The 27,557-nt window shown below is 45.3% G+C and overlaps 1 protein-coding gene across 5 annotated transcripts in view; it reads left to right on the top strand.

Annotated features, from left to right (window-relative positions):
• The first annotated feature begins 4,630 nt into the window (after positions 1–4,630).
• The window catches only part of BANP (BTG3 associated nuclear protein), a 115,158-nt gene continuing 92,231 nt past the window's right edge, over positions 4,631–27,557 (top strand). For all 5 annotated transcript variants that reach the window (XM_053987149.1, XM_053987150.1, XM_053987152.1 and 2 more), the window contains exons 1-4: positions 4,631–5,072; positions 16,993–17,134; positions 17,921–18,015; positions 19,207–19,406. In XM_053987149.1, the coding sequence (XP_053843124.1) occupies positions 17,065–17,134; positions 17,921–18,015; positions 19,207–19,406 (365 nt within the window). In that variant the 5' untranslated portion in view covers positions 4,631–5,072; positions 16,993–17,064. The remainder of the gene's footprint in view (positions 5,073–16,992; positions 17,135–17,920; positions 18,016–19,206; positions 19,407–27,557) is intronic.

Raw genomic sequence — 27,557 nt, forward strand, 5'->3', positions numbered from 1 at the left:
ATAAAAGTGGTCTGGGGCAAAACTGGGCAAACTGGGCAAACCTCAGCTGTGTGGGGGAGGTAAAAGGGCAGAGAAGAAGCTGTGAGAGATCCTTGGAGATCCCAGCCAGGCAAGTGCAAACACAGGGCTTGTGCCAGGGGCACATTTCTCAGAAGGGAAGGAGCCTCCCATCATTTTTTTTCTTTTTTCCCAGGATGTGTCCAGGGAGATGGAGGAGTCTGTAAATAAATAAGAGAACATCGAGATCGTGCCTGACCCTTCTCACCTTGTTCCTCAGACTGGCAGAAGTGACCCTACAGGACCATGGACTTTGACCAGACGGGTGGCAAAACATGTCACAATGTTTCTGTCTCTGCTGAGGGGATGCAGGGCCTTTTCTTCCATCCCTGCTCATGAGAATTAGGAGTATTTTCATTGAATAAAATGGAGTTTGCTCTGCAGAAACCAGAATGAGATCAGAGCATTGATACAGAGGTAGCTGAAGTAGGTCCAGGAGCAAAACCCACTTGATGCTGCCCTGTTTTGTGTTACAAACCACAGAACAATCTCAGGGGATTGAAAATGGATGTGGCACCTGAAAATTAAATGATGAGCTTCTCCTCATATGCTGCTACAGCACATTTACAAATAATACCAATATTCTCTTGGTTAAAGAGGTATTTTATGTAACTTTTCCTTAAGCATCACTGTCACAATATAGGACAGGCTGTGTTTTCATAAGGCTGGGTTTGTTTCCCTTTCCAGTTACAAGGAGATATTATAGAGAAAATTAATAAACCCAAGCAGAAAGAAATGAATAAACAGGGGAGCTTCAAGTACTCTTTTTACTTGGATGAGGATTTTATCCTTTGGAAACAAAATTATTCTTCCAGCAAATACTCTGGAGTGACTTCTGTGCCCTGCTCACATCTTCCCCATCCCTTTTTCCTGTGTCCTCATGCTCAGCACTGAGGATAATTATGGATGTCTGTCACTTGTTTAAACAAAAGCTTTGTTTGGCAACCTTTATTTTTCTGCTGCAGCTGCAAAATTGTGTGCACAGTGTGTTAATTTTTTACCTTTGATGCTATGGGAAGGGTTTTTTTCCTTAATGAAAAAAAAAAAAAGGAAACCAATGAATGAGATCCCAATCTCTCCTGATCCACACAAAACATGTGAAAGCAGCAACTTCCTTAGTAAACAATAGTAAATGAATGCTGAGACCAGGGTGGAATAAGCTGGATACTTCCTGGAAGCAAATTACTCCTCATAACATGGCAAAGCACAGACATAAAATGCAAGAGACTGAAAAAAAAAAAAAAAAGCATGAAAATGTGAGGAAATAAAACAACAAAGAAATCCCTTGTTTTATTTGGGACAACAGACTAACAGGGCAACAGGGGGTATTTTCTGCTGTAAAATTAAAAAATTAAATGATGTATTTGCAGCCTGAAGTTCTCAGTTGCTTTTATATGAGGACAGGAAATTAAGAATGGATTTGATGTAGGCACTTGAGCAAATTATCATGGTTTAAATCAGAATAAACCTTCCAGTGTATCAAGTTGTTCTTGGCATTTGCTCATAGGCAGACTTATCCCAGGGTAAAGTGAAACCCTCATTCACCAAATGGGGATTACACTGAATTTTTTTCAATTATTGCAGAAATAGTTACAGGAGCTCAGTTTTGGCAGCAGCTGAAGCTCAGGAGATTGTGAAGCACAGGAAGCAATTACCCTTTGGTCAGTCACTCATTGGTACTGGGAGTCAAAGACTAAAAAGCCAAATCTGGGCCTCCAAATTTAACAGAAAGATCCTTTTCCTTGTGTTTCAGAAAACACAGATTTCTGGCTCTGCAGTCTCAAGGAAACACGAGGTAAACCACCATAAAGGAGTCTTTCCATGATTTATTGGTGTCATCCATAATTTAAAAAAAATGCTTTCTGGTTTGGAAAAAAAATCCAAACTCATTTCCTTGGTAAAGGGGGAAAAACTCTTCCAAGGGGTGAGGTAACTGTGGATTCTCAGCTGCTGGATCAGAGCGGACGGGCAGGAGGAGGTGCTGCAGCCTCCCTTGGGGATAAATTGTTTTATTTGTTTATTCTGCTGTTATCTCTGATCAGAGTCACAGACATCAGTCGGATCCCGCCACTATTTCCACAGTTAATTGGAGCTAAATTAACTTTGGGTAAATACCATAACTGGTTTATGACAATGACAGCTTTTGTGTTTGTGTTGGGAAACGATTCATGGCTCTCCAGAGGAGAAGCACCTCACACCTCCAGCAAACAGGAGTTAGCAATCTTTGGGCTGGCAAGATTATGAAAATACGAGAAAACAGGGCAGCTTTTAGGATGGCAAAAGCTTTTACCAGCAGCTCCCACAGCAGCTGGAACACGGATATTTGTATCCCTGTATTTCCAGCTGGGACCTGCAAGTGCTTGAGTCCAGCAGAAACCCTATAGCAAAACCATTGCAGGGCAAATTGGTGCAGCAAAGCGTGAAATAACCCGGTGTGAAAAGTCAGATTCTAAGTACTTTAACCTTTGAACTGCCTAATCTGCTTGTGAAGGGGGAGAACACGGTAAATAAATCAACAGGCTCAGCTGAGCACTCCCAAACCTGCATGAGGGAGCAATTTCCCAACACACGAGGCCTGCAGGTGTCTGGGGAGCCACTTACAGCTGAACCAGAGTGGAACAATAAGAACCTTGTGAAAAACGCCAATCACTTGGTTTTTAAAATCTTTAAAGTTTAATAATAATAAAATGGTTATAAAAATAGTAATACAATTAGAGTAATAAAAATTTAGAAGTAGGACAATTACAAGACAATAAAAAGCAAAGAATTACGGACGTCCGGATGCTCTCGGGCACTTAAGCCACGACAAGCATGCCTTGTGAACAAAGAAATCACCTTAAAAACAATAGCCTGTTGCATATACAAAACACTTCATGATTATGCATATATTTTATTTAAAACAAGAAATTCATCTGGTACTTGTCAAAAAGTTTCTGTTAATTCCCAGGCGCCTTTGAGTCTAAGTCAGGCTTGAAGAAGTTCGTTTCTGTTGATGAGGAAAGCCATAAATTCCTCTCCTCTGGAAAATTTAGGGGTTTCTGTAATTGTTATCCTTGTGCGAAGAATTCCTTGATTATCTCATCTCTTTCTTGAGATAGTTAAAAAGTATCTTACATAGTATAGCTTCTATTTTAACATTGTGTTATAACCTAAAAATACATTCAACACACTACTTGAGAGAATTAATACAGCATAACTTTCCAACATTACACATATAATATTCATTGTAACTATTGCGTAAAGCCAATCATAAAATATGGATTTTTCACAACCTTAATAAGAATCTTATTTAGGAATTTTTATTTATCTTATTTAGGGAATGTTTTAATGCAGAAGTCTGAAAGTCGCTGCTTGGTGAAGCTGAAAAGTGAAGCGTGGTTGGTCTTTATTGGGCAGCACTGTGCTATATAAAGACATAAAATCGTCTAATCTTTGTCCTCTTTCAGAGCCATTTGCATACGCTTCCTCCGTGCTTCTTTTTTGGGGGGCTTTTTTGCATATTTTTATCATGCCCAGAAGGTTGACGGCGCGTTCCCCACCTTGGCGCAGCCCTCCTGTTCTCACAGCACACACAGGAGTGACAGAAGAGCGAGGCTGATGAGCCAATTTAGCAAATCCCCACTTGCTGCCTGCTGCTCAGCGTGCTCTGGGCACGGTGACATTTCTGTCCTTAGCACGACAGTGACATCCAGGAGGAATCCGATGGAAGGAGCAGATGATGGGAAAGGTGTGAATGATTTTGGAGGCGCAGATTCCTGTTCCATCTGCCGGCTCTGCTGGCTGAGCGCTGTGGACATTGAGGGGATGGAGCGTGTCCAGGGAAGGGAACGGAGCCGGGAAGGGGCTGGAGAATTCCTGAGGGAGAGGGAAAGGGCTGGAGAACCCTGAGGGAGCTGGGAAAGGGCTGGAGAATTCCTGAGGGAGAGGGAAAGGGCTGGAGAATTCATGAGGGAGAGGGAAAGGGCTGGAGAACCCTGAGGGAGAGGGAAAGGGCTGGAGAATTCCTGAGGGAGAGGGAAAGGGCTGGAGAATTCATGAGGGAGAGGGAAAAATCTGGAGAATCCTGAGGGAGCTGGGAAAGGGCTGGAGAATTCCTGAGGGAGCTGGGAAAGGGCTGGAGGATCCTGAGGGAGCTGGAGGATCTGAGGGAGCAGGAAAGGGGCTGGAGGATCCTGAGGGAGCTGGAAAGGGGCTGGAGGATCCTGAGGGAGCTGGAGGATCTGAGGGAGCAGGAAAGGGGCTGGAGGATCCTGAGGGAGCTGGAAAGGGGCTGGAGGATCCTGAGGGAGCTGGAGGATCCTGAGGGAGCAGGAAAGGGGCTGGAGGATCCTGAGGGAGCTGGGAAGGGCTGGAGGATCCTGAGGGAGCTGAGGGGGCTCAGCCTGGAGCAAAGGAGGCTCAGGGGGCCCTCCTGGCTCTGCACAGCTCCTGCCAGGAGGGGACAGCCGGGGGGGTCGGGCTCTGCTCCAGGGAACAGGGACAGGAGGAGAGGGAACGGCCTCAGGCTGGGCCAGGGCAGGCTCAGGGTGGGCAGCAGCAGGAATTTCCCCATGGGAAGGGGGTCAGGGATTGGCACTGCCCAGGGAGGGTTGCAGTGCCCATCCCTGGAGGTGTCCCGGGAATTCCTGGGGTGGCACTCAGAGCTCTGGGCTGGGGACAAGGTGGGGATGGGGCACAGCTGGACTCGATGATCCCGGAGCTCTTTCCCACCCTCAGCGATCCCGGGATAAAGCCTGGGATTCCGTGATTCCCAGACTACATCTCCCGGCACGCCCCGCGCCACCCGCGCGTACTACAGGTCCCGGCGTGCTCCTGCGGGGGCGCGCGCGCTGCCCTCTGGGACTCGTAGTCCGGTCCCCGCTGCGGCGCCTCGGCGGGGAAGGGCGGGGGCATCGCGCGCGCGGGCGCGGCGCGTGCGCGGCGCGGGGCCCCGGGCCGGATCTCTCGCGAGGAAGGACGCCATTATCGCAGCCGCCGCACAAAACACCACGAGAACTCGGCGCCCGCCTCACACGGTAACGCGGCGCCCCGCGGGCGGGAGCCTCCGCTACGCGGCCACCCCCACGGCCGCCCGCACGGCCCCGCACGGGGACACCGAGCACACACACACCGCGCACCCGCCGGGCTCGCCGGGCCGCGAGCCGGCGGGGAGGGAGCGGCCGAGGCGGGGGGGCCGCGTGCCCCCCTCCGCCTCACCCCCCCCCCCCCTCCCATCGCTCTCACGGGGGTCGCCCGTGATTCGATAGCGGGGAGAAAGTCCTCCCTGTGAGGGGGCTGAGGCCCTGGCACGGCGTGCCCGGAGAAGCTGGGGCTGCCCCTGGATCCCTGGCAGTGCCCAAGGCCAGGCTGGACGGGGCTTGGAGCAGCCCGGGATGGTGGAAGGTGTCCCTGCCGTGGCAGGGGGTGGAACGGGATGAGCTTTAATGTCCCTTCCACGCAGAGGTTTGGCTGTTCCCCGCTCCGCTCCGGGGCTCACCCCCTTGCTGGGCTCCGCAGTGCTGGGCTCGGTGTCCCGCTGTCCCCCCGGGATGTGTTGGGAGCCGGGCGAGGCTCGGGCTGGGCTGCGAGCGCTCCCCCGCGCCCTGCCCTGGTGGGCACGGACAGGGAGCAGCCCCGCGTGTGGCCCTGCAGTGCCTGGCAGGGTTCTTCACATCCATAGCAGGCTCGGTGGGTTCTGTCCCCTCCGTGGCAGCCAGCTGTTTGACATAGAGTGCTTTAGGTGGGGTGTTGAGAAGGAATTCCTCCCTGTGCGGGTGCTGAGGCTCTGGCACAGCTGCCCCTGCATCCCTGGCAGTGCCCAAGGCCAGGCTGGACGGGGCTTGGAGCAGCCTGGCACGGTGGAAGGTGTCCCTGCCGTGGCAGGGGGTGGAACGAGATTTAAAGTCCCTTTAAAGTCCCTTCCCACCCAAACTACCCCAGGATTCTCTCAACACACTCGTATCCCTATGCCCGTATTTGCAATTCAAGTGTTGCCTCCTTTTCCTCCCTCCCCCCCCCAGCTTTTTTTTTTTTTTTTGTTTTATTTTTAAATCCATCCACAGTGGCAAGTTGTGTATACTTCACCAAATATAGTCATTTTATCCTGCTATGGCACGGATAGTTTATGGATCAGTTTATTTTTGGAGCTCTCCAGGGAAGATTTTTGAAGTAAACAAGGGTTATTAGCAACTGAGAGATTGCTTTGGTGGAAGCAGCTTTAAAATGGTGTTTTGGAGTGTTTTTTTGGTACTTTTTTTGCCTTCTGTGTGAGGATACCTGAGGTGTGGTGCCCAACAGATAGCAAGATTTCAGGAGGCAAACCTGACATCTGTGTAGCTTTAAATATTTCAACCAAGATTTTAAAATATCAGACAAAAAAAAGTGTCTGAATTTCATAGCAGTGACTCTTGAAACAGAGGGTTTTCTCTGTTAGGAAGTTTATATATATATATATATATATATAAAATTATATATGTTTTAAATAGTTGTTTATAGAAATGCACCAGAATAACAAGACTTTGATTCTGAAACCTCGAGCAAATTTTCCCCTCAATAAATGGAAGTAGTTTCATTTTCAGTAATAGATGTTAGGAGGAAAGATTAATTAATTTATTGAGAGAATAAAAAGATGGAGGTTGGATTTGGGAAACATTCCATCTTCTCCAGAGGACAAAAACATTTTATAACTTTGTTTTTTCAGTTGATCATCTTTTGCAGCTGGGTGTTCTGCCTGAATCACCCAGCCATGTGAAAGCTGTGTGCTTCCAGAGCAGGTGTTAATTAAGGTTCTTTTAAAGGGCTAATTGATTAATAACATCCAGAGTAATTTAATAAAACCATTAAGGGTGTGGTGCTAATTAGCAATGCTCACAGCTGCAGCTTCCAGAGGCACCTGCTCCAAGAAATAAGTTTGGAAAAGTCTCCTTTCCTGCCTGTGCTGCTTTTACCATCCTTTTCTTGGAATTTTGGGCAATCAGGGGAGGAAAAATGAGCTTTTAGTCAGAGCTCAGAGCTGCTGACTGTGGAGTTCCCTTGCCTTGGGAAGGAGTGGTGGTGTCCCATGGGATTCCCACCCAGGGAATTCCAGGTGTTCTCCTGTTTGGAGTTTGCCTCTGGTTTTTCCCTTGAGCTTCCCCCTCATCTTGTAAAGCTTTGTAGGTGCAGGAGCAACACACAGCTTTATTTAACAGGGTTATTTAACAGGATTTTCTTCTATTTTATCAGAATTCCAGGGTTTTCCTTTGCTTTGTCAGAATTCCAGGGTTTTCTTTTATTTTATTGTGTCAGAATTCCAGGCTTTTCCTTTATTTTGTCAGAATTCCAGGGTTTTCTTCTATTTTGTCAGAATTCCAGGGGTTTCTTCTATTTTATCAGAATTCCAGGGTTTTCCTTTATTTTGTCAGAATTCCAGGCTTTTCCTTTATTTTATCAGAATTCCAGGTTTTCCTTTACTGTGCCAGAATTCCAGGGTTTTCATCTCTTTCCTTGAAGGAACCCTGGAACTGGAATTGCTGGGATTGAGCCACGTGTAGGAGGAGACAGAGCAAAGCCAGTGGTTGGAATTAAAACCACAAAATGTCTTTATATGCAGAACTTTGCCAATAAAATTTTGGTCACAGGTTGATTTCCTTTAGTTTGAAACTTGATATTTAGTTATTGACAGTTGAAATAACCTTATTTTCTGTTTTATCCATACTTACTGAAAGGTTAATTATCACTTTTTTTTTCCTTTTTCTTTCCCAAGTTAAATAAAAGGAATAAAATATCTTCACAGTCACATAAACCACTTGTTTCCTTGCAGGTTTAGGTTTTTAAAGGTGCTGGAAAATAGTGAATTTTGCAACCAGTTAGACTGAAAAAAAACATACAAAAGGTTTAACTTCATCACACCCTTGGTACGTGGGACTTGAAATAAAATAATTTGTGGTGGTGTCTGTTGAACAGAATCATTTGATGTTGCTTCCTGTTTGTAACCCCTGACTTAGAGCACTTCAGGGAAGAATATTCAGTTCAAACCTCTGAAAAGCTGAGTTTTATCATGGAGAGAAGAGTGGAGGGAACTGATGGCAGCTGGGGAGTTCCCCTTTCCATCCCTGCCCCTCAGCTAGAAACACACCAAGCTGATCCTCCAGCACCCTCTGAACTGGAGGTTTGGGGAGTTTAAACCTGAACTTAGTTGGGATTTCTCTTTTAACTACGGGGAGGGGAGCTGCCAAGCCAGGATCAGGTGGTGTAAATGAAAATTTCAAAATTTGGAGGCAGGATGGGGGGGGTCGGGCTCTGCTCCAGGGAACAGGGACAGGAGGAGAGGGAACGGCCTCAGGCTGGGCCAGGGCAGGCTCAGGGTGGGCAGCAGCAGGAATTTCCCCATGGGAAGGGGGTCAGGGATTGGAACTGCCCAGGGAGGGTTGCAGTGCCCATCCCTGGAGGTGTCCCAGGAATTCCTGAGGTGGCACTCAGAGCTCTGGGCTGGGGACAAGGTGGGCATTGGTCACAGGGTGAATTCCACGATCCCAGAGCTCTTTCCTACCCTCAGAAATCCTATGAAAATAATTCAGATTTTGAAGAACTGCTCCGTTCATGTTTCCCTGCTGAAATGATGCTCTTCAGTTTATTTTCATTCCTATTTTTGGCAAGAATTTGAAGATCCTGGTGTCTCTCTGTTATACAGCAGTGCTAAGGTCTGGTTTGGCAGCTGGAATGGTTTCTTTTCCTTGATGCCTGCAGCAGGAAAATCCATTAGAAGACTTTGGAGTGAGCAGGTTGTATTTGATGTTGGCTTTTGTAGTAGCAGCAGCCTGTGCCAACACCGGGGGCTGTCCTTGCCTCCTCTGGAATTGCTGGATCAGGAATTTTTTCCAGTGTATTGAGGACTAGCTGTGCACATATTAGGAAAAAACGATAAATTATTATTATTATTATTCTCTTTTGTTGCTAAAGGTAAGCAGGCAGGCCAAGAGGGAATGGCCCTAGAGAAGGAGAGATAAGTGGGATATTGGGAAGGAATTCCTCCCTGGGAGGGTGGGCAGGGCCTGGCACAGGGTGCCCAGAGCAGCTGTGGCTGCTCCTGGATCCTGGCAGTGCCCAAGGCCAGGCTGGAATGGACTTGGAGCAGCCTGGGGTGGTGGAAGGTGGATGAAACTAATCCTGGAAGTTTGTTCTTTGAATTTCTTGGAATAATGGGATACTCTGAGCTGGAAGGGACCCACAGGGATTTGTCCAGTCCAGGATATTCCCAAAATCCCATCCCTGGCAGTGCTGTCCAAAGGCTCCTGGAGCTCTGTCACCCTCGGGCCATGCCCATTCCCTGGGCAGCCTGGGCAGTGCCAGCACTCTCTGGGGGAAGAACCTTTCCCTGATACCCACCCTAAACCTGCCCTGGAAGTCCTTGCAGGATTTTTGGAGCCGTTCCCAATAAAAATCCTCCATCTAGTGGCTGAAAAGAAGAAAACAGCAGGACAGGATTTGCTGTCTGGGCAGGTCTGCTCTCACTTCTGCTGCTTTTCGGCAAACTCTACAAATTGTGCCTGGTGTGCATGATTCCTGTCGGGAATAATCCCACCAGGATCCAGAATGGCAGCCTCTGCCCTAAGGCCTGCAATCTGCAAGCACTTAGCTCCTTCCCGGGGGTGGGCTGCTGCAGTTCAGGGGGATTAAATGGCTGTAAATTGAATTCAGGCCTCTGTGTGTGTGTGCAAGCACCTGAAAGCAGAGCTGGGACACGTGTGAACATTTCCTGCCCAGCTCCTGGGGAATAATCCCATCCAGGCTGTGCCAGAGGGGGCTGCCACGCGGCACCAGGGTTTGTACAAGATCCACAGGGGATTTGGGCTGCAGTTCCTGCTTTGTGTGACCACCCACTGCCATTCCTCGTGCCTGGGAGGACGCTGGGAAGCAGGGAGGGCATTCCTGGATTATTTGGTGGGTGTTGTGTTAGGATTGGTGCCAGGGTTAGGAGAGTTGGGAAAAGACATCCAAGCAAAACAGTGCCTTGAACCAGGTGGAATGAAAAAAAAAAAAAACAAACCTAAAAAGCAAATATTTCTGAAGGCAAAACAATAAACCAACAATAATAATGGGAGCTTTTGTGGTAATACTTGAGAATTTCTGCCTGCCTGGGAGGTTTTCTACCCCAGAAAGTTTCCAGCTCCTTTATTCCTGGAGCAACTGTTTCCTTTTTTTATTTTTGGTTGCTAGCTGAATTTTACACTTGCACTGGAGTTCATCACCATGATACCACTGTGAGTGATATTTATTTGATATATCCATCTCCAGAATGTTTGGCTGGTGTCCTGGTTTTCCCAGATAGGGAATATTTCTATATTTTTTTTTTTTTTTTTTTTTTTTTGGGAGAATAGACATTTTTCCTGATCTTTGGCTGAATCAAAACTGCTTGTCTACTATTACACTCATTTTTAAGCTGTTAAACTGAAATGTTTGTGTGGTTTTACTATGAAATTTAATTGAAACATAATGTTTTTCCTTGCCTTTTAAGGTGGATTGAGGATAAGGGTGACAGCCAAACGGATGCTGAGAAAAATTATTCTCATTTGTTGTTTTGGGTAGTAAGAAGGAAGTGTAAATCTGATCTCTTCCTCCTAAAATGAGTTTTAATTCACATTGTGATGGGCTGCAGAGAGCTGGGGCTCAAAGGAGGCTCTTGAATTTACGGTGCTTTGAGCCCTGCATGCTCTTAAATTGTTGTTTTTTATTGTGTTACATTTGCACTGGTGTGGCTTTTTTGGGAATTGGGAATTGGTGCAGGAAGGCTCTGTTCCAGCTGCCAACCAAAGTGATTTTATCATGGAGGAAAAGCCAGGCTCTGGGTTAGGAAATTGGTGCAAGTCACAGAGAGAGACTGAAATGAGAATTGTTGTGTCCTGAGCTTTGCAGCTCCTGGGAATAACTTCATGTATGGAATTGTCCCAGCATTCCCACTTGTGCCCTTGGAGCTGCTCCAGAGGTTGTTCCCCAGGACACTCCAGAGGGGTCACAGCTGTGCCAGGGGTTTGGAGCCTCCAGAGGGGGATTCTTCTTCCTGGAGACCTTCCCAGGGCCAATCCTGTCCTGTTCTTGGGCTGCTGCTTTGCTGGGATTCCTTAGTTGGAATTTGCTTCCCAGCTGGAGTTAAGTGGGGATAATTCCTTGCCCAGAGACAGCTCTGTGCCCCTCTGGGCTGTTTCCCTGCAGGGCTGTGACCTCAGGGATTTAAATTAAAACCAAATTAATGAGTATTTTGTCCTCTGCATCTTCCCTGGAGAGCGTGGATGATGTTTGTACCATAATCCCTGTGCAGCTTGAGGTCATTTCTCTGCTCCTGGAGATCAGCCCTGGCCTGTGCTGGGTTTATTCCTGTCACTGGGCTGGCCTTTGTGTTCACCTGCTTTGGAAAACCTTGGAAAGTCTCACTAAATCAGAGGTTTTGCAGGATAAGGACCTTTGGCTCAGAAAAATGGGCAGCTAGGCTCAATTAATTAATTAATTAAATTTATTTGAGGGGAATGGTTTTCCATGGATAGGGGCAGGGAGAGATGGGATATTGGGAAGGAATGAGGGTGCTGAGGCCCTGGGGTGGAGTTCCCAGAGCAGCTGGGGCTGCCCCTGGATCCCTGGCAGTGCCCAAGGCCAGGCTGGACAGGGCCTGGAGCAGCCTGGGATGGTGGAAGGTGTCCCTGGGGTGGATGTTGGGATCCAAAAGGAACTCTCAGGACTTTGGGTCTGTGAGGCAAAGCTTAGAATTAAACACAGGCTTCCAAACTGAGGTGCCAGAAGTGAGAATGTTGATTTATAGTTGAAAGCAGAGACACGTTAAGTAAAGGAAAGTTTAGAGTTTTAGAGTTTAAGATACAGAAAAAATAACAGTAGGTGAAGAGGTAAACAAGGAGTTTAGACTGTAGGTTTGTGTGTTATTGGCTAAGAAAGCTCACACTGTAACATGAGTCCATAAGGCAAAATATTTAAGGATTGGGTCAAAACCATAAATATCCTCGTTGGCAGTGTTTTATTGGTCAGTAGATCCTTAAAAGGTCTTGGAACTGGGGTCTTGTGACCTTCTGAACCATGCAGTGAAGATGTGAGCTGAACTCGCCCTTCCTGCCTGTGCAGAAGATAAGAAAATAAACCCCATCATCAAAAACAACTCAGAGGTCCCATCCCAAATTCCTTCCAAAATTCCCCACAAGTGAATTATCACAGGTGGAATGGGATGATCCTCAAGGTCCCTTCCCACCCCAACCATTCCATGATTCCAAATGTGGTTGGACAAAGATTTTTGGACCAGGGATTCCATATTTGAGCACTGCCTTTAATGGATTAGAAGGAAGAGTGGGATGGAGAAGAGGAGGAACATTTGAGGCTCTTGGGCTGGGCAGAGAGAAATGGCATTTCCCAGCTTTTCCCACACAACCAGCAGGAATATTTGCCACAGTGCACGTTGGAATCTGAGGGAAGTTTTTTCATTTATCAATAGCACTGGGAAATGTCCAAGAGAGCTCAGCTGCTCCAGGCAGAGCAGTGCAACTCCACACTCCAAGCAGAGCTTTGGAATGTGTTTGGATTTTTTAAAAGATGGTGTTTACCCTTGCTAATGAATGTGAGAGAAGGTTTCTGGTTTGTGTGTGTTCTCCTGTGTTAACAAGGCATTGCATGGGTTTGATTATCCACTTTGGAATGCTGCCCTGTGACTCAGGAAAGCCATCAGATATTTCAGTAAATAGCTTTGTTTACAAGGGGCTGCTCAGAAGAATTATTTGGAATTAATGTTTTAAAATAGATTAATTAAATTACATTAAACTTGTGTGTGGAAAAGCTAATCTGGAATTCAGGTGAATTTAATTTAGTTGCTTACAAATATTAATTTACTTAATTAAACAAAGGCTGATTGAATTCTGTGTTAAGTGTATCAATTCTGAGTAAGAGTATTGGCAGAGATATTTAATGTAATTTATCTAATCAGCTTTAAATTTATATCTTTAGTTGTCTGTGATGAGTTTTTTTGAGTATTCCAGTACTAGAGCCACTTCCAGGCAAGTGCTTACAGGGATGCTCAAGGCTTCTTGCTCCTGTTTTTGAGGGAAAATGAGATAATTTTTAGTTGTAGTTTCATTTATCCAGCAGGAACAGGTGTCTGCTGGGATTATTGGATCACAGGAACAAAGTGGGGTCTGGCCTGGGGTGGGGAAAGGGGGGCAGTGGAAGAGCTGCTCCAGTAATGGGCTGCAAGAGCTCTGAGGGGTTAGACACGTTTGGGGAACCTGGGATTTCACAGAAATGATTATTGAGGGTGGGAAGGAGCTCTGGGACCACCCAGCTGTGCCCCATCCCCACCTTGTCCCTAGCCCAGAGCTCTGAGTGCCACCTCAGGAATTCCTGGGACACCTCCAGGGATGGGCACTGCAACCCTCCCTGGGCAGTTCCAGTCCCTGACCCCCTTCCCATGGGGAAATTCCTGCTGCTGCCCACCCTGAGCCTGCCCTGGCCCAGCCTGAGGCCGTTCCCTCTCCTCCTGTCCCTGTTCCCTGGAGCAGAGCCCGACCCCCCCCGGCTGTCCCCTCCTGGCAGGAGCTGTGCAGAGCCAGGAGGGACCCCTGAGCCTCCTTTGCTCCAGGCTGAGCCCCCTCAGCTCCCTCAGGATCCTCCAGCCCTTTCCCAGCTCCCTCAGGATCCTCCAGTCCTTTCCCAGCTCCCTCAGGATCCTCCAGCTCCCTCAGGATCCTCCAGCCCTTCCCAGCTCCCTCAGGATCCTCCAGCCCCTTTCCTGCTCCCTCAGATTCTCCAGCTCCCTCAGGATTCTCCAGCCCTTTCCCTCTCCCTCAGGATTCTCCAGCCCCTTCCCAGCCCCCTCAGGATCCTCCAGCCCCTTTCCCTGCTCCCTCGGGATTCCCCAGCTCCCTTATGAATTCTCCAGCCCCTTTCCAGCTCCCTCAGGAATTCTCCAGCTCCCTCAGGAGTCTCCAACCCCTTCCCAGCTCCATTCCCTTCCCTGGACACTCTCCATCCCCTCCAGGTCTGTCTTGGAGGAGCCCAAACCTGACCAGAACTCCAGGTGTGACCTCAGCCATGCCCAGCACAGGGGACAGTCCCTGCCCTGGGGCTGTGGCCATGCCAGGGCTGGTGCCAGCCAGGTGCCAGTGGCCTCTTGCCCACCTGGCACACCTGGGCTCCTGTTCAGCCACTGTCCCCAGCACCCCCTGTCCTTTCCCAGCTTTCCAGCCTGGAGCTCCAGGGGTTGTTGTGAGCCAAGGGCCCTGTGGAACCTCATGGATCCATCCTGGCCCCTTTGGAGGAATTGGGAGTGGAGGGGGGAGGAAATCCCTCCAGGACACACCACAACCTGTTCCTCACTTTCAGAGTTGGAGGAGCCCCTGGAATTCTCTGGGAGCATCCAAAAGTGCAGCACAGATCCACCAAAAACACTGGGCTGGAATTGGTGTGAGCCTGGCTGCCCAGGAACTCCTGTAAGGGAATATTTTCCACTGCCTGGTGGAACCTTCCTCCCCATCCCCTGCCCCAGACAGGGGCAAAGTGACCATAAAACGTTGATCCAACTTCCACGTGCTGCCTGGGGAGGAGAAGTGGGCACGTTCCTTGGCCCTGCTGTGGTTTATCCCCAGCTTCCTGGCTTTCTGCTAAGATTTCTTTTTTATAACTTAACATTTGTTCCTGGGAATAGTTCAGCACTGCTGGCTCGATGCCAATGTACATACACTTAATTTAGATTTAATGGGGACTAGAGTTTCAGACAGGAGGTGGAAAAAAGGGGGGAATATAGAGGAAATTCAAGAAAAAGAGTGTTTTACGTGAGGAAACGCTGGTAAATACTTCACCGAGTAAAGTACATGGAAACCATAATGGCAAAGTTACTCTGAATTTGTTGACTGCAGCTTTTTGAAGCTGATAAACCCCTCTAACTCTCATCCTGTTGAAGGCTTTTCCCCTTGGTTCTGAAAGCAAGGTCAGCCCACCAGTAAAATTTACTGTTAGAAATGGACATGGTGAATTTGGGAGAGGGGCTCTTTATTCAAGGTGTGAGAACTGCAGTGGCTGCAGCTTTCCTGGGCATTGCTTTCCTCATCAGAATTCCTAATCCTAACCTTGGGCATTGCTTTCCTAATCCCCAGGGCTCAGAACAAATTGATTTGTTTTCCCCTTTATGTTTTGATCCAGGATGGCAGCAGAAGGGAATTTTGTCCTGGCTTTGAAAAGGCACAATTGGGGCTGATTTCTTCCAAGCTGTCTGACTTAGACTGGGATAAAATTTGTTTAAATGGAAATAAATATTGATGAGCACGTGTTTCTCTGTGTGTGTTGGTGGTGCTGGTTGTGCCCTTGTTTCAAGGCTCTGGGACAGAATATTTGGGTATTCCTGAGGTGAAGTTGAACATTCTCAGCCTGTGTCCCTTGAGAGGTGGACAATGGGTGCTGGAAACATGAAATCATTTGAATAAAGGTTGAATTTTTAAATTTAAAGGTTGATTTTTAAATTTAATTTTGAAGGCACATGGTTGTATCTTGAGTTGTCTGTGCAAGGCAAGGAGTTGGATGATCCATGTGGGTCCCTTCAAACTCAGGATTTTTTGTGCTAAAAATGTGAAGTATTAAAGTGGATTTATACATTTATTACAATATAATTGCAATACAATTATTGCAATTCCTTCAGACGAGAAATTTGTTGCTATGAGTGCTTTCAATGCAACATGTGCAGCATCAATGAGCCCTGTAATAACCAAGTGAATTCTGTAAATAATAAGCTTTTTAACAGTTCTAATTTGTTCTAACTTGGCTTTTTTTAGTGCTTGGGGTGGTGGATGTGTCCCCTGAAGCCGAGGGCAGGGCTCTCCTGGTGACAGGATGGAACAGCACAGCTGCTTTGTTCTGCTCAGCCTGGCTGGGCACCAGGACTTCTCAGAAATGGCAAATTTCACTTGCCAAAATGGCATCCACAAGCACAGAAGGACTGCCAGGTTTTTTTGGGCTCGCTGCCACGCTCTGTGCTGGCCCAAAAGTCTTTCACCATGAGCAGAATTTCAAGTGACTCAGTGCTGGCAGTACTGGTATTTTGGGTAAACAGTTTGGAGATGTGGGGAGGCCTCAGAATCCTTCTCTAGGTTGGGTTGCTCTCCTCAAAATTTATCCTCTCCTTGTCGGGCCTGATGGGTTTCTTGGGCTCAAGTGGAAGAGGAAAATCATCGTGCATAGTTGGATTTGATTCCATGTCCGTGTTAATGGATGAATTGTCATTTCCATCAGTAAATCTCCATTTATCTCTCCAAAGTTTTTTACTCCAGGTTAAAAAAGGGAAAAAAAAAATCCATAAATCCATTGATCTCTTGGTATTCCTTGTCCAGCCCTTTGTAAACTGGGAGAAAGCACAGCTAGGAGAGATTGCAGTGATTTTATTTCAATTTTACAGGTTGAAGGTTTCTCTTAAAACACTAATAAAGAACCTGGACTGAGAATTCCAGGAGAGCAAGGCTGAGAAATATTTTGACTTTAAAATCAGGACCATATCCTGAAAAAGGTTTCATCAGAGCTGAGCTGGAGAAAAACAGGGCAAGTTCATCCTGAAGAAAAAAGTCAAGTTTTGCTTTAGTTGTAACAAGATGTGAGGAAACTCCTGGTTCTCGCTGAGTTTAGGAAGATTTTAGAGGCCTGATAAGATTCAGAATTTGCAGTTCTTGTGGACTGGAGCTTTGTGAGTGTGAACCTGGAAGTTCTCCTTATCCCTGGGGATGTGCAGGGAAAGCTTCAGCTCCTGCCTCAGCCCTGGGGCAGGGAGATTCCTCCTGGAGGGGCTGCAGGAGCTGAGCTGTGCAAGCCACTGGGCAATCCCTTTGTAGCTTGGCCATTTCCCTGAGAACTGAATCTTTTAATAAAAGGAGAATGAAAAACTGAAGGCCTTGATGCTGTCTGAGATGTTTCACAAATATTAACCCTGTCCTTGCTGCTGTTTTGCAGGAGTGCATGCTGGGGCCAGCTCTGCCCTGGGGAGCTGCACTGGTGCCTGAGGGGTTTTGCTGCTGGTTCTGAATGATGTCAGAGCAGGATTTGGCAGATGTGGTTCAGATTGCTGTTGAGGACCTGACTCCTGATAATCCAGGTAGGAAGAGATTTACAGCAGTGCCCAGGAAATCACTGCTGAGCTTTTCTTTAAAATACAAACCAGGTTTTTATTCCAAAAGGTGCTATGAAGCCCATGTGCTATGTTTGTGTATCTCCAAACCCTTTAGATCAGATTATTTTATTTATTTCTCTTCTGTCTTAAAGGCTTTATTGCCTGTTTGTTTTTTGTGCAGGGGTAGACTAACCCCAAAAACAATGAAATATTCCTGCAGTCTTGTTTTTCTCCATGGTTTAGGCTTTTCCTCCAATGGGAACTGTTCCCCATCCATTAGGGATTGTTTTATGTGTGAGACACTTTGTTTCATCCATTATTAAAATTCTTTGGACAGTCAAATTGAAAAAAAACACTTCTGAAAGCAAATATTTGGATATCACTTGCTCAGAAATTGACTTCCTGAGTGAAAATATATTGAGATGTTGGTCCTCTGTGACTATTGCAAGTAAGAGCAGTAATGGAAATGAGAGTCACAAGCCAAAAACTGCTTTTCTGATGCAAAATGAAGAAGTTATTCAGAAATGAGTTGGAGGAGAAACTGGGACCTGCCAGTCCTTCAAAAGTCTTTGCTTGGTAGAGGAACTCAAACCTGGTCCCATCACCACTGTCAGAGATTTGAGAGAAACCCCGAGCAAGTGTCAAAGAACACATTAAATATCTTAATTAAATTGCCATGCTTTTGTTTTCTCCACTTACTCTATTTTTAATTTGAGCTCTGTCCTCTTGGACTTTGAACTCTGGCAATGTTTTTTTTTTATTCCTTTGCAGTTGTGTTGGAGAACCATGAGGTGGCAGATGATGATGTGGAACCTGCCCTGAAACGTCAGAGGATAGAAATCAACTGCCAGGATCCCTCTATTAAGGTTATTTAATGCCCTTTCCTGGGTTTCATTTTAATGCCAATTCAGTTTAGGGGAAGTTATTACAAGAATGTAAAATAAACTGTTTATACCTAATACTGGAATTATTCTGGTGTATACTTGTGCATTTTTAGGCACGAATTTAAAAAATCTGGATAACTCTCTAATTTTCCAGTGTAGAATTAGTAGCAAGAATTTCAGATGCAATGTAAAATATCACCAGAATTAATTGCACTGACCCAAAACATCAGTATTGGGACATTTTTTTGATAAAGTAAATGAAGTTGACCAAAAAGATGAACTTGAGGGTGTATTTGTGTTACAATTTTTAGATACTTTCAGCATGTTTGAAGCTATTATTTGAAGCTAACAGCATTCTCCTGATAGATAATTCACATTTAATTCTGGCTCAGGAGCTCAGCAGTCACCCTGCTGTGATCTAGGGTTGGTTTTTGCCCTGGAGTGTGAGTACCTGATGAGTATTTCAGTGCCACACACACTGCCCTGTGTGATTCTGTATTTTTGGGGTGATCCCAGGAGCTGGAGCTGTGTGAAGGAGGGTTTGGGGTGCTCAGTGACTGCAGGGCCACAAGATGGCACAGCTGCTGTTTGCAAAGCACACAGAGAGCAGCTCTTCCCTCTCATGGCCTGTTTTCCCAGGAGAACCCAAGTGGAATATGTTTTCTTTTCAAAAAGATTGCTTAGCAAAACAGATTTTATTTATTTGCTTTTCTTGATTTGCTGCTCAGCAGGAAGCTGAAGTGAGTGGCATTAATTGTCTCCGAGATTTTTTGTGTTGATACAATTTCCACTGCAATTTATCTGTTTGGGCAGGAAAAAAACTTGCTAACTTTATCCAGGAGGATGCATCCAGAGATTTATAATCCTTTTGTTTTCACATGTGGACTGGAAGGCTTTGGCAAGTCACTAGAAATGATTTTGCAGTGGATGAAATCATCCTGACAAAGTGCTTAGGTGAAAATGGCTTTGGCTGGGCTGCTTTTTGGCTCCCAAATAAAGATCTGGAAGAATCTGAGCCTGCTGAAACACTCCTGGATGTCATCAGGGGTGGATTTTGTCACTAGACAGGCTGTGAGTTCCTTTAGGATTGCTGCCCAGTCACGTTTCTCCAGAGCTTCCTCAGGAGTGGGGATGAACTCGGAGTGTTCACCGCGGGTTCTTCTCCCTCCCCAGTCGTTCCTGTACTCCATCAACCAGACCATATGCCTGAGGCTGGACAGCATCGAGGCCAAGCTGCTGGCCCTGGAGGCCACCTGCAAATCCCTGGAGGAGAAGCTGGACCTGGTCATGAACAAGCAGCACAGCCCCATCCAGGTGCCCATGGTGGCCGGGTCCCCGCTGGGCGCCACCCAGACCTGCAATAAAGTCCGATGGTAAGGACACAGCACTGCCCACTGCCCTAAAAAAGCCCTGAATCCAGGAGCTGGACATCTCCTCCTCTCTGTGCAGCTGGCAAGAGGCTGCTGGTGGAGGTAGAGTTCATTTCTCTTCTTGAAGGTAATTTTTGTAGCAGTTTTGTGATGTTACTCAGAAGCGGACGCTGGTCCAGGGACAGTTTGCAGCTCTTCCCACATTTCATCCTGACTTAAACCAGACTCCTTCATCCATCCCCTGGAAAAACCTCAGCAGCTCTTTCAGACAGGTTTTTGAGACTTGCCCTGCTTTTATTTATAGCTGTTTTGACTTAATGAGTTCATCATCATTCTAATTGCTTCTCATTTTACTTCTCTTCACCAGGAGTACAATGGACAGTGTTTTATGAGCTTGTGTGCTAAAGAATCCTGCTAGAAAAATATCTCTGCTTATTTTGGAGTTAGAAGCTAGGGATGGAAAATCTGTTGAATAATCTAATGCACTTTGCTGAAAGAGCAGGCTTGACCTGCCGTCCCTTTGTGTCTCACTCCCTTAATGTGGTTTTAAATACCTAAATCTTGATGTGTCTGTCATCTTATCATCGAGGTGATCCCAGCCAGAGAAATCTGCTTAACAAAAGACTCTTTTCTCCAACACGTCTTCCTCCTTTTACAATTTTTTATAGCTGGAAAACACTTCATACTGCTCTGAATAACTACTTTTTACACTCCATTACAAAGGTGTGCAGGCATTTAATTTTTCTTTTAAGCAGGTGCTGTGTCTGCTTTTGCCTCTGCTCTTGAGGGCTTCATACACTGAAAAGATAAATTATGGCAGCGTTGTGTAATAACAGAAACATGGAATAAGGACTTGGATCATAGAGGAAGTAACCAGAGTTTTACACCAGGGCTTTTGCTAAATACTCTTTTCTCAATAATTGTTTCTTCAAGAACCTTCTTGAAATCTGGGCTGAATGTTTTTATTGTTAATTTAGAGATCTTCAAGTTCTTGTGCACGAGCTGAACTTTTTGCTGTGGTTTGTGCACAAAAGGCTTCAGAAACCTTTTCAGGAGCCCACGGCCCCTTTGGGACCCTATTAATTCATGCTCAGTGAATGCTTTCCTCTGTAAATTGTACTGTTTTGAGTTTCTGAAGGAATTTGTCAGACCTGAGCTGCTTGGTTTGGTTTGGTTTGTTTTTAAATCTCTGCAACCATCAGAAATCTGTCCCGGCTGTTGATGGTGCTTCATCTTTTGGATTGGGTTACAAATTTTTGCTGACAGCTCCTCAGCCAGACTGACAATCATTTAGATAGAAGTCTTGAAGAAAGCAGGAATCTCTGCCCCAAATATTTGTTGCTGTTGGTCTGAAGTTGCACTTTATCAAAGGTGTGATGCCAGGAGAGCACTGAGGGCTTTTTGTTCTGGAGCAGACTGTGGCCTGTAGGGACTCAAGAGAAAATAGGGCTGGATGTGTTGAATTTGGCACTGGGGACACTCCAGTTGCACAGGGACAGAATGTTTCCCTGAATTCCCTGTCTTTCATCCATAAATCCCTTTATCACTTGTTGATTGTTTCCAGTTAAAGGCTGTTCCATTGTACCAGCTCTGTGTCCTTCCCTCTTCCCCATCCATCACAGAGGCAGGGTTCCCATAAGTTTGGGATAGGGATTTTCAGATTCTCCACAGGAATGGGATTCTCCAGCCTCCTCCTCCTGCCACCAAACTCATGCTGGGTTTGCTGCTGTAACAAAAAGTTGTGGTTATTAAAGGCTGTCAGGGAAGATGGTGCTGCACTGGCAGGCGAGCAGCTCTTGGATAAAAAATGGGAATAAATCCAGTAAATACCTCAGGATCCTGGCTGAGAATTGGGCCTGGGGGAGTCCATGAGCTGGGGGTGCTGGTGGGTGGGGAGCTGGCCTTGATTCTGCCCCTCAGGTGAGACCCCACCTGCAGAGCTGCCCCAGCCCAGGGAGGAGCTGGAGCTGCTGCAGAGATCCAGAGGCTCCAGGAGGAGCAGAGGATGGAGCAGCTCTGCTGGGAGGAAAGGCTGGCACAGCTGGCATTGCTCACCTGGGCAGGAGAAGCTGTGGCCTTCCAGGACCTGAAAGAGCTGCAGGAAAGATGGAGAAGGACTTTGGACACAGGATGGAGGGACAGGACACGGGGAATGGCTCCCACTGCCAGAGGGCAGGGCTAGGTGGGACTGTGGGGAGGAATTCCTCCCTGTGAGGGTGGGGAGGTCCTGGCACAGATTCCCAGAGAACTTATGGCTGCCCCTGTGTAGGCACACAGTTTGTGGGGATTGGGATGGGTGCAGCTGTGAGCAGCAGGGGAGCAATGAGCCACGGAGGGCCCAGGTGTGCTGGGCAAGCAGCAGGGAGCAGAGGGCACACAGCCTGAGCCATGAGGGTACAAAAGGCTGGGCTGAAGAACAAGCAGGGCAGGTGCTTGCAGCTCTCTGGAGTGATCTGATGTTGCTCTGCGTGGCACCTTCTGCTGAGGAATGGTGCCAGTCTGTTTGGGCCAGTGCTTAAAGCCTGCTGGAATTGTGTGCTGATACTCTGTGTATCATGGTACCTGCTGTGGCACCCCTGGATCCCTGGAAGTGTCCAAGGCCAGGCTGGAGGTGTTCAGGTGTAAATGGAGGAAATCCAGCTGTAAGTGGAGCTCAGGTGTTTTCCTGGACCCATTTTTTTTTGCTACAGGTGAAACACAGACCACAAACATCTGGTTCTGTTCCATATGCATTTGTGGCTAATTGACAACAAGTACAGAGATAAAAACATTTATATTTTTGTCTTTAATGAGAGTGGGACAGTAGTAAGTGGAACTGTAGATTAATTGCACTCAATTAACAAGCCAAAATCTATCCTGGTGTCCTTGAACAAAACTTGTTGGGGGTTGAACATTGGCTAATTAATGTGGCTAATTAATCCTCAGATGCAGTTTTGTACCAGATGGGATGTTTGAATTTGCTGTATTTTTGTAGGTGTGGATCATTGAAATGTTTGTTTTACCATTGAATTTAATCAGCAGAACAATTTAATTGAATTTGGAGAACAAGACTTGTCCACCCACTTTGCAATGTGCCATTTGGCAAAGCCTCCTTGGCTCCACATCCCCCAAATTCCAGAGCTGTGTTTCTGCTGATTGTTTCCTTGTTTACAAGTGGGTTTGGGGTCAAATAATGCAAAACTGAGAGTTGGGATGATTTGAAGTGAGGTTGTAAAGCAGAGGATGTGGTGTGGAATGAATTGTAGGGGGACTGTTCTAGATTTAGCAAAAATGCTGTTGCTCTTGCACAAAACCTTTAGGAAAACAAACAAACCTAAAGAAATATAATCAAGGTATTGGTGTATAAACCCTAAAATAGGCAGGATTCCATTTTTTAAATTTATATATATCTATATATTTATTCTTTCTGTGAGTTACAAACCCCTTGGCCAACCTAATTGCATTTTTATCAGGAGGATTTTTACTGATTATAATAAACTATCCCACTATGCTAATCCAGACTTTTAGAAGGAATAATAATTCCTCAGCCCTTATCAGTGAGCAGTGGCTGCTGAGTCTCTTCCCTGTGTTCACTGCAGTTGATATTATAACTCATTAGGGGATGTAAACCACTTTATATCCTTTTATTTCACTCAGTGATAAATAAATTAACATTGGGAACCTTCAGGATTTTTGCTGGTTTTAACTCAATTTAAGAGCTAATTGTCCCTTCTTGGAATTGCTTCTGAAGACCCTGAATTTGCAGGAAGATTTTAATTGATTTGTTTGGGAACAAAGCAAGGATTGAGGAGCAGAGGATCAGGCAGGGTGAAGAGTTTCTTTTCAAGGTGCAGGTCCATGAATCAGCCTGGAAAAACATTCCCTGGAAGCAGATTCAGCCCTGGAGCCATCCCAGCAGTGCCTGGGGGCGAGAGGGACTCAGAGAGTCAGAAATTTGGGGTGAGCTGTCAAGGTTTGATTTGGGGAAGCTTTGGAGTTGCCCAGGTTTGCAGGAATGCTGCAGCAATCCAGATTTATTTCTCCTTTATTTATCCTTAACCTTTCCTGGGGCCTCAGCCAGCAGCAAATGTGCAAACAGTGAATTTTGGGAGGCCTGGACACGACCACAGCTGGACTTTTGTCCTTGCTTGGGATGGAGCAATTCCCAACCTTTCCCTGTCTGTCAGCAGTCTCTGGCATGGGAGCAAACGTTTATTTGGAATTCCATAAATAATTGCAAATAATTCTTTAGAATATTTGAGTTCTGGGCTCACAGCTGGGATTCTCCCAGGTGGAATTCTGGGGCTGTTCTCCTGAAGGATTGAGGAGGAGGGGGCTGCAGGAAAATGGCAGAATTGTTTGGGATCTGTTCTCACCATGTTCATTTTGGTTACGCTCCCAGCTGGGGGACAGAGTCAATATTGACAATGAGAAAATCATCGTTAACACTTCATGAACTAAAAAATTCTCTTTGGAATCACAAGGTCTTTAAAGAGTACAGAAGAAGTGGAAGCAAAATTTGGATATTTTTGAGCAAAATAATTTGGTAAAGTGAAATTTCAGTTTAGGGGGTGAGAATTTCAATGGTTTTTCATAATTTTTTCATAATTTCATGGATTGGGCCACAAAATTTTTGCCTTTCCAGCCTTTTGAGGCCCCTGTTTCCAGTTCTGATAAACAGATCAAGGGTTTCCCACACATTATTTGTGTATGAACACTCTGTTTTCAGGTTGAGTTTGTGAATTGTGTTCTGTGTGGTTTTGTACATGAAGGAAGTCAGTGTTTGTCACCTTAATGCCAGCACTGAGCAGTGTTTCAGCCTGCAGGAATTGTTGTGCCTTGGGATATGTGGTGAAAACCCCAAATTCCTTCTTGAGGTGTAGTAGAGAAGTTTCTCTGAAAATTACAGTTCTGTCCTGCATTCAAAAATTGAGTTTATAAACAGAACAAATGAAATAAAGGCATTATTAGATTATCTGTCAGCTCCTTTTTCTTGATCCAGAGTTCTGTTATTTCTTTAGCTGTGGGGAAAAAAAAAAAAAAGCCTCCCAAAACTTGACATCTTTAATTCCTTGGAAAACATGACAGTGCTTTCCAAAATCTCCTAATTTGTCAACAAAACTTGTCAGCCTCAACATCTTGAGGTTTAATTTTATTTTGCCTTCCTGGCCACATGGATTTCATGGAGAAGATTTCTGTGATCTGTTCTATTTATCAGCAGTACGAGTTGATTATTGAAAATAAGGGCTGGGATTTTTTTTGAATTCCAAATTTCCCCAAATTCAGGATTAGGAGGAAGTGGCATCTTGCATTAAACAGCTCCCAGAGCAGAGTTGTTGTGGAATTTCACATTCCAGGAGTGTTGCACTCAGAGATTGGGGAGCCAAGTGCCCAGAAATTTGTTGATAAATTGGGAGGCAATGTCTGACCTGCAGCATTTCAGGGGAGAGGGAAAGGTCAGTTATGGAAGGAAAGCCACAATTTCCCATCATCCTTGCAGCTGCATTTTGGAGAGTTCAATAATTCCTGCACGGATGGGGTGGGATTCATTTATAAAACTTTTCAGACTGACCAACATTTGAACTGTGGATTCTTTCTCCCCGCTGCAATTTTTCTAAAGTTAATGGTTTCTGATGAAATATCATTTCTGAGAGTCCAATAATTCAAGTGAGAGCTGAGCAAGTAGCAGCTGATGATTTAGGGCTGAGAAAAAGATGGAAAAAGTGTGGTTTGGATCTTTTTAATTGCAGTGGTGCTGTTTCAAATGTGCCTGTCAGGCTTAAACCACCAAAATGAACTTCTACAAAGAGGTGGTTTTGAATTCTGAAAGATAATTTACACTGAAAATCAGATTTTAGGTGATAAAGCTCCTTCAGGTTTCAGATGTGTTACCAGGTTTGCTATTTTACTCTTTTGCTAGGAAATTGTACATTTTCCCTGTTAATTTAGCCCAGGATAAACGTGAAACCCTTTCATTTGGGAGGTTTGCAGGATTGCTGTTCACTCTTAGCCACATGTGGATAAACAGTTTATTTATTCCCACTCAGCTGAAACACTTGCTTTGGGTCAGAGACCTCAGGGAATCCTTTTAGTTCCATTTAGAATCAACATCCTTTATTTGTAAGGGTTTCTGGGCAGGGTGAAAAAGAGGAATGCATGAGAATCAAACAGGATTTGGGCTGAGACACAGATTAGGGGGACATTTACCACTCTAATTACTGTCTAAGAACATTTAAAATCAATTATAACATATTAAAATGTGGGTTAAGCTTGCCAAATCCCATCAATGAGATGAATTCCAGGGAAAGCAGAACATTGAATTCCATGGCTCCATGAGCACAGCCAGGAAAATAAAATAAAATAAAATAAAATAGAATAATAATATAATATAATATAATATAATATAATATAATATAATATAATATAATATAATATAATATAATATAATATAATATAATATAATATAATATAATATAATATAATATAAATATAATATTCCAGGAATAAATGGAAAGGTGCAGGACGTGGAGTTTGGTTCAGTCCAAGCACCTTTGTAGAGCTCATCTTTGCTTTCTGCCTAAAGAAAAAATTTAAAAATAATTATATTTAATGAAAGTGGGCAGGTTTTTACCTCATGGCTGCTGGAAAATGCACACAATATATTTAATTTATTGAGCAGACAATAAACAGAAGGGGGCAGAAAAGCCTTATTTATTCTTTTGGGTTCCAGCCTGGCAGAATTGAAATATTTGGAATGGGAGAGTCAGTGGGGATTTGAAAATCCAGCAGTAAAAGCAGTCCCTGGAAACTCTTCTGTAAGTTGGGGAGTTAATTCTGCCAGTGCAAGAAAATGAATGGAGAGGAGAGCAGGTAATCAATTAATGATTAAAGGGACAAGGTTTGGAAATGACAGGGATTTAGGTGGTGTCCCAGAATCATTTGTGTACCAGCTTAGAATAAACTAAATAAATAAATTGCAAAAACTACCGGTCTTGCTTTTGGAAAATCATAGAAGAGTTGAAGTTCAGTCATTTAAAACACTCGAGTTTGAAAAAGAAAGAATTTCTTTCTTTCAGTGGGTTTGGAGGGCCCCAGTTTGACTTGAAGCAGGATGGGAAGGAGGAGTTCCCAAGGATGAGCCGCCCTAAAAGGTTGGAATTGCTGATCCTGGAGGTCTTTTCCAACCTCCACACTCCAGAACCTCTCCCAGATCTCGCTGAGGTTGGAGCCCCTGTTCCATTTGGCAGCAGCTGCCACTTAACTGCTGCATTTCCACCCCTAAAAACCCCCAAATACCCTTGGAATGTCTTTCCAAACAGCATTTCCCCCTTTTTTTTTTAAGGAACTGTACATTTTTGCATATCTTGAGCTCCATCTCTTTGTTCATGAGCAGGAAATCTGCTCCCAATAACTCCCGAAATTGTGTTTTTCATACCAAGGGAAGAGCAGGATTTCTTCAGGGTGCCCTCAGGGGATCTGGAAATTTGAGATTTAATCCCTAATTTCATTCCAAGCATCCTTGGAATGGCTGGAAAATGTCTGTGGTGGTGGCAAGGGCACAGAGCTGGCTGGGAACTTGGAAAAGCAGAATTACCTGGTGGGAATTATTTACAGAAATTTGCAGGAACCTGATATTGGATTTATTTGTTACCTGCTGATCAGTGAGGCTTCACTTCCTGTAATTAATATCTTGAAATCCAATTTATAGCACTGCCTCCTCCACCCCTCCGTGATTTTAGTGCTTAAATCTAAATTTAATTTAGTGCTTAGACTTCTGCTGATACCAGAATTTGCCAAAAAATCGGGAAAAATCATCTCAAAGTAACTAACTGCATAATGAAGGATTCCAAGTCTTTCAAACTGTGTTTTCTAAAGATGCAGAATTTCTGTTTTAATCAATAATTTCCCTCCTGGAACCTGCTGAGGATGGGGGCAGCTGCCTCATTTCCCACTGAGCACAATCTCCACTTGCTGCAGTGCTGCTCCTTATCTGGCTCAGGAAGTTAAGGCTCAAAGAAGGGTAATAACTGTAAATTTCTTTCCACACTGCCTGAAAACAAGATATCTCTGCTGTTGTGTTTTTATGAGTACATTTATCTTCAAAAAGGGTGGTATTGACCTGCTGCTTATGGCGTGACCCGGCCTTTTCTTGGCCATAATCAAAAGTAGAAGGTT

Source organism: Vidua macroura, chromosome 11 (genome assembly GCF_024509145.1).
Source record: "Vidua macroura isolate BioBank_ID:100142 chromosome 11, ASM2450914v1, whole genome shotgun sequence".
NCBI lineage: Eukaryota > Metazoa > Chordata > Aves > Passeriformes > Viduidae > Vidua > Vidua macroura.